Source organism: Lipophrys pholis (assembly GCF_963383615.2).
Source record: "Lipophrys pholis genome assembly, chromosome: 10".
NCBI lineage: Eukaryota > Metazoa > Chordata > Actinopteri > Blenniiformes > Blenniidae > Lipophrys > Lipophrys pholis.
In genome coordinates this window covers 25,977,817-25,987,291 of record NC_137640.1, presented here as the reverse complement: position 1 = coordinate 25,987,291, position 9,475 = coordinate 25,977,817, and the positions used below count along the sequence as shown (strand labels likewise).

Genomic DNA, 9,475 nt, shown 5'->3' with positions numbered 1-9,475 from the left:
GATATTTACTGTTGTTCGATGTCATTTTAGTCCTATTCTACGCCTTCCAACATTTATTTATGACTGAAAGACCACATGCAACTATTTATACCTTTTAAAAACTCAAACCCAAATGAGCAATATCAGTAATATTAGTGGACAAGTACAGTGGCCATATATCAAAAATGTTTTCATGGTTATGAAAACAAAATATAGAGACCAGCTCTGCCGTGTCACTAAACCTTTAGAAATCTATGGCAGCTGCAGACACAATGAAATAAGATGGAACAGTGGACTCATGATTTGTCTTGAAAACCACTTGAAAAGTCTGGAATCACCACAGGGGAAAAACCTGTGAAAAGTCTGTTTTTATGCTTTTAACAAAAACTGTGTATATATGTATATATTGTTTAGTTGCTGGATCGTGTTTCTTAACAATCTCATGAGATTTCATGTGCTTCTTAAATTCTCTGGAACCGAAGAGAAATAAGGCCACCCAAGAAGAATACTCTTTTTGTTATTCTGACTTTAAAATCAGAATTTTTACTTCATTCTCAGAATTCACACCAAGTCAAATGTTAAACTCGCCTTGGTGATTGTGGACTGTGGGATGAAATCAGAGGCTCTGCAGAAAACCTACACACTCTGAGAACATGAGAACATGCATGGTGGAGATAGTCTGCGTACTGTGGTTTCCTTCCAGAGTTCAAAATTGCACGTGTGTGAGTGTGTGAGTGTGTTTCTGTGAATAAATGTTTGGTAGTTTTATAGTGGTGCTCGAGAGGTTGGAGAAGTGGATTTGGAATTGGAAGTTCACAAATTGGGATCCCACAGCAGACAGGTCACCACTGTGGGTCATTGAGCAGGAGTGATTCCTGACCCCCCCCCCCCCCCCCCCCCCCCCCCCCCCCCATCAGCTGCCCGGAGTCCTTTAATGGGATCCTCGAATGGTATGAGTATTTGTGGAAAAAATAATTTCCCCCAAGGGGATTGATAAAGTATGATTAGTTTTTCTTTCTTCTAGTTTTGGGGACTTTTTATATAGAACTACTAAGCAATAACTTAGTCCATCATCAGCTATCCTCACAAACTTGTTTCTGTTTCCTAATGCAAAACCTTTCCCCTTAACTTTAATATTTTATGTACAATACTGTCTCATACTCACTGGAGGATGAGTTGAACTCGAACTTTGTATTGTGACAGTATTAATGATTGTCAGTATCCCTGTTAGTGTCATTGTCTCAGAATCCTGACTTTCTCAAGAATCTAAAATAAAATCGATTCCTGACTTTATTCTCTTAACTTAAAAAAAACTAATACACTTGTTTTTGTCTTTAGGTTCTAATCCTCTGTGATTTCTGGCTGCTGACGTTATAAATCTGATTTGGTGCTGTACTGCGAAGTGTCCAGCAGGGGGAGCCCCGTAGCTTTTGACGCTGGTTTCCGGTCGTGCCATCCGGCCAGACAAGAAGCGGAAGTGCTGCAACAAGCTGGTCAAAACTTTATTTTTGATTTTTTTTTTTCTGTCTCTGTCTTCATGTGGCAATTCAGGGATTGAGCGTCCGTTGGTGGATATGCAGAGTCGACCTCGGGTGCTTTTCTGTAGTTGACGCGAACGCCGCTTGTATAATACGCCAGTTGATGTTGTTTTGTTATGCTAACAACAACAAGACGCTACACGTGCTATGCTCGACTTAATCCGGGGAGGATCCGGATTAGCTGTTAACAGCAAGCTGGTCCAGAGCCGTTAGCAGGGGATCCTAGTGCAGACGGTGCCTCCTGGCCGCAGCGATGAGTCTCTGGAAGATCATGATGCCGCAGAAGATCCAGCTCCTGGCGGTTCTGGTGTTCGGGGCGGCCGTGATGCTGATCGAGAATCAGATCCAGAGGCTGGATGAATCGAGAGCTAAACTCGGTAAGAGACCACCCTGCACCCCGACTGGACGCTGCTGCTGCTGCTGCTGTTAAACATTCTGAGAGGCACATCGGGTGGTGGCCAGTATCCATGGAGAACTCCTGACACCTGATTGCAGCGAGGAGGCTGTGGTTGGGCCTGTGGGGAGCTTCACGGGGAGCTTCACGGGGAGCTTCACGGGGAGCTTCACGGGGAGCTTCACGGGGAGCTTCACGGGGAACCATTAGATCATCGTGTGTTAAAGCAGGCAGAGATGTCTGAAGCTGTGATTCCCAACCAACACCACAGGAAGATGTGTAAACCCAAAGAGCTTATCCGCCGAGAAGAAGAACTTATAGCTACAGAATAGAACAAATAAACTGTATTTCACATATAGTGTGTTGTGAGGCTCCTTCAGCGTTTTTCTGTAATAGAACAGGGAGTAGTGGTGGTGGGGCTGGGCTGGGGTGGGGGTTGGGTCTGAGTTATCAATGATCAAAAATTGGGTCCCAACCACTGATTATGTAGGTTCGGTCCTCTACTTCAGTGATTCCAGTGATCAGGGTGGCCTGAACCAGCCTTTAAGCTTTATTAAATAGAAAAGTCTTAACCTTAACCTTAAAAGTAGAGACTGTGTCAGCCTCCTTGACTGAAACTGGGATCTGGTTCCACATGAAAGGAGCCTGAGAGCTGAAAGCTCTGCCTCCCATTCTACTTTTAGAAAACCCAGGAAGCTCCAGTAAGCAGCAATCACAGAACCAAGTGTTCTTCTGGGGAGATATGTGACTAACGATTCTTTAAGATACGATGGAGCCCGGTGGTTGAGAGTTTTACAGGTTAAAAGAAGGATTTTAAATTCTATTCCAGACTCAACAGGAAGCAAATGAAGAGAAGCTAGTATCGGAGTGACGTGATGTCTCCTGCTGGGGCCTGTCGGTGTTCTAGCTGCAGAGTTCTGAACCAATTAATCACGTGATTCAAACATTCCAGTTCAGGCTTGTGCCAGTGGTGAGATGCCAAGTTAAGCGACCGAACAGGCAGATCTTACAATAAAGCTATAAATGGTGAGGACAATTGCATCTCGCAAATGTATTTGCTCAGTCTCACTAATCTGTTATGTACCATCAGACAGACAAACCATGTACTTTTTACTAACATTATTAATACTAATTCTGCATACATTTTGTAAGCAGTGATATGGAAAAGAAACAATTCATTACAAAAAAATGCAGCTTCCTGTTGATTTGGTTCCCATTTCAAAACGTTTTTCTCAAAGTTAACCAAAACAACAACATATGAAGATGACGTCTTCTGAGGAGTCCTCATATGTCCTGCTTTCTGCCCCACTCAGAGAGGACCATTTATAAGCGAGAGGCGGCTGAGATGGAGCGGCGTGTCAGCGAGGACCTGCCGCCGCTGGCCAGGGAAGACGACACGGTCATCATTTACAACAGGGTGCCCAAGACGGCCAGCACGTCCTTCACCAACGTCGCCTACGATCTGTGCAAGAAAAACCAATTCCACGTCCTGCACATCAACATCTCCCGAAACAACCCCGTCCTCTCTCTGCAGGACCAGGTGAGTGTCCAGGGGAAGAACCGCTCCAGCGCTCTCATGAGCTCATTTCCATCACGGCGCTACTGACACAACATGGAGCCAAACGGTGAAATAACAAGTCCCTGTACGATGGTGGGGGTGTGTACACACGCTGCATGGTGCACGCCGCTGTCTTATTTCAGAGACTCGTAACCCGAAGGTCGTGAGTTTGATTCCTTGGCCTTTCCTCTGTGTTGCTCCAGATCGACTCGGCTGTCTCAATGAGTACCAAGATTTGCTGGGGGACTAACCTGCGATGGACCAGTGTCGCGTCCGGTTATAAACTCTCACCCGCTTCGTCGTGGTTTCGAAAGGTTTTAGTTTTGTACATAGAATGGGACAGAATCTGGACGGATTTAAGTATTCAGTTGTAGCTTGACCGATTTGTTGAGATGTGCGACTGTGAGCCAATATCATTAGTCCTAAAATATAGTGCTTAGATTCACCGCTGCTTTTTTAACACCACCAATCTGGGAAACTTCCATTTGTCTTCAGCGGTCCTCCGTCACTGTTCGTGGGCCACGTTGCTTTCCCTTTCAGTTGTCGTAAAGATGGCTGAGCTGACTCGGTCTCAATGAAATGTCAATTAAAGAAAGAAGGAAGGGAGAATAAAAAGGAACTGTGAAACTTTTAAGTTACATTTGAACTTTTCCATGCAGCCCAAACACCTGAATGCAGCTCCTCATTTCCATATTAATCTTTATATTTATCTTTCATTTCCAGATACGCTTTGTGAAAAACGTCACCTCATGGAAAGAGAAGAAGCCCGGCTTCTACCACGGCCACTTGGCTTATCTGGACTTCTCAAAGTAAGGCTCTGAATCTCCCTGGTAGTAATAATATACGCATTACTTGCAAATGGTAAGCATATATTTATCTGGAACATACGACTCCCATAATATTAACTCAATGATCAGAGAGAGTCCAGCTGTGCTCTAACGGAAGAGGAGGAAGCTGATCACCTACTGCTGTGGCGACCAACCTGGAATTCAGTTTAAAAGAAAACTTTACTGTATTACTGTAAAAAGGTTGCAGTTTCAGGACTTGTTTATTTCCCTCTTTTGTTCAGGTATGGTGCGAAGGAGAATCCGCTCTATATAAACGTGGTGCGGGATCCTCTGGAGCGCCTGGTGTCGTACTACTACTTCCTACGTTCTGGTGACAACTACAGGCCGGGGCTTCGGCGCAGGAAACAAGGAGACAAGCAGGTGATGGTCGACCGCTCTGCTTTCTGAATCGCGTCAGTCTTTTGTGCGTCCATCTGCCTTGATGACATCAGGGGGGGGGGTTTCTGTTGTGTTTCAGACCTTCGATGAGTGCGTGTCTTTAGGAGGCTCCGACTGTAAACCGGAGAAGCTGTGGATGCAGGTCCCTTTCTTCTGTGGACATGTTTCAGAGTGCTGGTGAGAGAGCTGGAGGGACGAGGCTGCGGACCTTTTGACGCTTCACATTCAATGAAACAAGAAACGAGTCCCTACAATCCCTAAGAGCCATAGAAGCTTTGTGTTCCTGTCCATGAACTATCAGTCAGAATGTTGTTGTTTTTTTTGTTATGTTTTGTTTTGTTATCTTCTGATGACTATTTATTCTGAAGTTCCACTTTACTTGAATCTCAGTCAAATCCAGCGCCGGGTTCTTGTCGCTTGACACCAGCTTCATATTTCCTATAGCTTCTTTGATGAAAAATTGTCGTGTAAACGGGGTCTGAACCTCTTAAATGATTCAACAATATATTCCCCTTTTTGATGTTGTGAGAGAAAGATAAGAGCCCCGCTGTAGGAGCCGGTGGCGCCATTTCAACACTTAATTAGGCCAGAAGGAGGTGCTGTTGTTTTTTTTGGAGATGATCACTGAATTGTTCACAGGGAGGAAACTTTTGCCGGGTTTCTTTTTGTGGAGGCGCACCACTACACCAGTTGGTACGCTGCCAGTAAATGGTATCAGCACACAGATCATGTGAAGGCTGGTCACGTTATGTGATCCCATCAGGGGAGCCTGAAGTTTCAGCTGCAGCTCTGACAACCTAAAAGCAACCTTAAACTGCAAATTAAAAGCACACACGACTTATTGAATTACGGATAGACTTGTTTTGTGTTTTTATATTTCTGCAAGCAGCAGTTCTCGGCATTATCAAAGTTTGAAATGTCTTTTTGACTCTGGACAGTCGAACTTTTAAGAGACTCCGTTTTTCATTTCAAGACTAAAGAAGCAAAAACGCTGAATTTACGAGAGGACAAATTATTCTCTGTGGGTGGACCAGTCATTGCAGCTGTACTTATTTATGAAAATACATTCCAACGGTTGACCAAGTCTGGGTTGAATCAAACATTATGATCCGCACTGGTTTTTAATTTGACCATATTTTGGGGCGGTGTTTCTTTTGTGCAGGAATGTCGGCAGTCGGTGGGCGCTGGAACAGGCTAAATACAACCTGATGAACCAGTACCTGTTGGTGGGAGTGACGGAGGAGCTGGAGGACTTCATCATGATCCTGGAGGCGGCGCTGCCACGATTCTTCAAGGGAGCCACTCAACTCTATAGAACAGGTAGAGACACACACCGTAGAGAAACACCGATACCACTTTGATAATGAGTATGAGTACTAACCTTTATCTACTCGCTGATACCGAGTACCAATACGAGTACTTATTAAAAGCCATAAAGCCCAATTCATACTGCATACACAGTATGGAGTCTCTGTAATAGGATGTTCTGATCAATAGTATCAGTGCAGCACTGAGATCTAACAGGACCAGAACAGAGACCAGTCCTTTGTCTCAGGCTACGAGACGATCTTTAGTGACCAGAGAGTCTCTGTGCTGTGATGAATCTAAAACCTGACTGGAAAGACTCAAATAGGTTGTTTTTGTTTAAATGGTCACATAACTGACTTGCAATCACTTTTTCTAGGATTTTAGAAATAAAAGGAAGGTTAGATTTTGGCCTGTGACTTGCTAAGACATCTGGGTCAAGGTTTCAGTAACCTTAAAGGCTTGTGGTATCTTGTTATTATAGATATGTTGGTCCGATCTAGTATTGATGTACTACTCACGGGGAAAGTATCTTTAAACAGTTAAGTGGGGATGGGATCTAGTAGGCAAGTTGTTGGTTTAGATGAAGCCACGATTGAGGAGAACTCAGAGCTCTATAGGGTGAAAGCTGGATAACTGGAAATCCGGCTCCACTAACAAACCTGAAGATGTGTTTGATCGATCTGCGACTGCACTGGGCAGTGAGTCTTTAATTTGATCCCTAATAGTTAGAATTCTGTCATAAAAGAAGTTTACAAAGTCATTACTGCTCAAGGTCAAAGGGATATGAGGTTCGACGGAGCTGTGGCTTTTTGTCAGCCTGGCTATAGTACTGAAGATCACAAGATGGGTCTTGCACTTGTGTTATAAGGTTCCTTCCACTGTTTTTCAGTAATTGTACAGGATGTGGTGGAGGGGGAGCCGCTGAGCTTCATGATGATAAATATTTAGTTCCCTCAAGAAAAGGCTTTGGATCCAGTAGGTTAACGCATCCAAACCACTGAGACATGATCAGAACGGGAGTCGTTCAGAGTAAATATCAATGCAAACCACCACTCTTTCTTTCTAACGGATCCTATCGTTTCTGAATATTTAACCCTTTTATATGTAGGGGTGTGCGATACGGACGAAAACAAAAAAAACCACCTCACAAATGTTTTTCCTGAAAACGATAATCTGACAACATCTTTTAAAATGTGATTTCTCTACAAAATAAGTGAAAATGATTCCTGCTTACATACGTCGATGGATGGACACAAAGATTCAGAACAGCAGCTCTCGTTTGTTTTCCATCAAACATGTTCATTGAAGAGACTCGGTTAAACCCCAAAGTAGAGACATTAACTGAGGAAACATTCCGGTTCTCTCTCTCCTGGGGTAAGGAGTACAGCATGCAGGTTTGCACATGCTCCCCACAGCCACAGTTTCCCAGTGTTTTCTGGTGTTTCGTAATTCTAACCAGATTTTGAGCGACGTCAGTCCGTTGAAAAGCTACTTCACTCATTCATCCTCTGAAGTCGTTGAGACGGGAGATTCCTGCAGGTTTTCGTCATGCCGTACTCTCACCCCACTGACTGTGTGTGAGAGAGAGAGAGAGAGAGAGCGCGTTATGGCCACCTGACTTTTTTTGGTGTGTGTCCCCCTTCAGGTAACAAGTCCCATCTGCGGAAGACCAATGAGAAGAGACCCCTCACCAAAGGGACCATAGCCAAGCTGCGACAGTCGGATGTCTGGAAAGTGGAAAATGAGTTTTATGAGTTTGCACTGGAGTACTTTCATTTTGTGCGTGCACACGCTGTCAGAAAAAAGGATGGAGAACTTTTCATCCTGGCTCAGAGCTTCTTCTATGAAAAGATTCACCCCAAAGTGAACTGAAGATGGCTGCATGGGGGGAGGGGTGGGGGCGTCACAGAGGAATTGTAAGTTTACACTGGGAGAAGACTGTAAGAGATGCTGGATTTATAGGAAACCTCTCACAGAAACTGGCTGGAGTTTTTTTGTTTGTGTTTAGTTTTTTTTAACCAGGGTCTTTTTTTAAATTCTTGGAATTTCTGCTGCAGCTGTGAAACATTTCCTCTTTATTAATTCCAAACACAATGGACCATCAAAAAGAGCAACTTTACAAGGTAGAACTTGTATTCAAATAGAATTTTCCAGCGACATACTAAGTCCAGTTTGTGTAAGTTTTAATACTCCCCACGAGGTTTTAGATGTAACTGTACTCCTTGGCATTTTGCAGACTAACATGGTGTATTTGTACTTTCTGTAATGATACACAATGAACAGTTTCTGGACCAAATGGCAGCAAATGTAAAAAGTTTTCGTTGTTTTTTTTTTTTTTTTTACACCATTGAAAAGGTGTTCATTTCATGTGTTTAACACGTCACAAAATTTCATTTAAAAATGTTGGTAAGACAAACAACTGTTGTATTTGGTCTGTAAAAGGAGCACAATAGAGAGGAAGACGAGTCCTAATGAAGAACAACAACATGGGTTTGGTTTTTTTGAAGCAGGCAGATACTGATAGTGCCTTTATACTCTGATGTATCAGGAAGCTCTTGTTTTCATTATTACTTATTCAGTGTTGCCACCATCACTTTCCTTCTCATCTGTCGTGTTCTTTTAGCCTTTCTGTTGGTTTTTTTTCCACACGTACAATAAATCCCAGGACATGACTACAGAACTGCAAATGTTTTGGCCTCTTTATGTCGCCTGTGGCTCTATTCTATCCAGAAACACTGTGCAACATGAGGTTTCTGGACCTGATGAGCGGTTTGGGCTCTCAGAGGTTCAGTATTGTGCAGCGTGCCGACTCCTCCATGGCTGGTGAGCGATACGACCTGGAGTTTAAGAAGCTGCACATTAATGACTTCATAGAAAGTCAAAGAATTGTTCTCTTGGACTGAAGGATATATATATATATATGTGTGTGTGTGTTACCATTGGACTGGAAGATCTAACAGCCTATTCAAGTGTTTCCATTGAACTTGTCTTTCTGTGACTGTTACTAAATGTTATGGAGGACAAGGAGAAGTGTGTGATTTTAAGACACAGAACAGAAACATAAAGCTGTAGAATAAATCATTCAGATGAGAATACAGTACATGTTGTTTTGTTTTAAAATACTTTTGTTACCCGACCCGAGCCCCCATGTTCTGCTGAGCATTTCTGATCAGAAACCGATCTGTTACCACACGACTGTAGTACACAGTTCACCAACCCAGCTGGTAAAACCTCACTTAGGATATGGTTACACTTTAGGAAACATTTTGATTTAAAGCAATGCAGCAGATATTCTCCAATATCAAATAACCATTTCTAAAGATATTTATATCAGAAATTAATAAAAATATTCAATAAAAACATTAAACAAGAAGCAAAAATATCCAGAGAAGCCATGGATCACCAGAGGTTTACAAAATGCTGCAACATAAAAAACACACGATAGAATATATGAAATATGAACTAAAGAGAC

The 9,475-nt window shown here is 43.0% G+C and overlaps 1 protein-coding gene across 3 annotated transcripts; it reads left to right on the top strand.

Moving 5' to 3' along the window:
- The first annotated feature begins 1,417 nt into the window (after positions 1–1,417).
- hs2st1b (heparan sulfate 2-O-sulfotransferase 1b) lies at positions 1,418–9,137 on the top strand. 3 transcript variants are annotated; one of them, XM_080473167.1, is made up of 8 exons: positions 1,418–1,894; positions 3,225–3,451; positions 3,673–3,783; positions 4,193–4,278; positions 4,539–4,677; positions 4,775–4,872; positions 5,858–6,015; positions 7,649–9,102. In XM_080473167.1, exons 1-8 carry the CDS (start codon positions 1,771–1,773, stop codon positions 7,873–7,875), a joined length of 1,170 nt encoding a protein of 389 aa, XP_080329293.1. In that variant the 5' UTR covers positions 1,418–1,770; the 3' UTR covers positions 7,876–9,102. The 3 variants fall into 3 exon arrangements, with proteins under 3 accessions (XP_080329293.1, XP_080329294.1, XP_080329295.1); XM_080473169.1 differs by having other exon boundaries at positions 1,442–1,894; positions 3,225–3,568; XM_080473168.1 differs by lacking the exon at positions 3,673–3,783 and having other exon boundaries at positions 7,649–9,137.
- The last annotated feature ends 338 nt before the right edge of the window (positions 9,138–9,475 follow it).

Coding starts and splice junctions, on each gene's coding strand:
- hs2st1b (XM_080473167.1), top strand. CDS start 1,771: ATGAGTCTCTGGAAGATCATGATGCCGCAGAAGATCCAGCTCCTGGCG. Junction 3,784..4,192: donor CTTCGTCGTGGTTTCGAAAG/GTTTTAGTTTTG, acceptor TTTCATTTCCAG/ATACGCTTTGTGAAAAACGT. Junction 4,873..5,857: donor GGACATGTTTCAGAGTGCTG/GTGAGAGAGCTG, acceptor TCTTTTGTGCAG/GAATGTCGGCAGTCGGTGGG.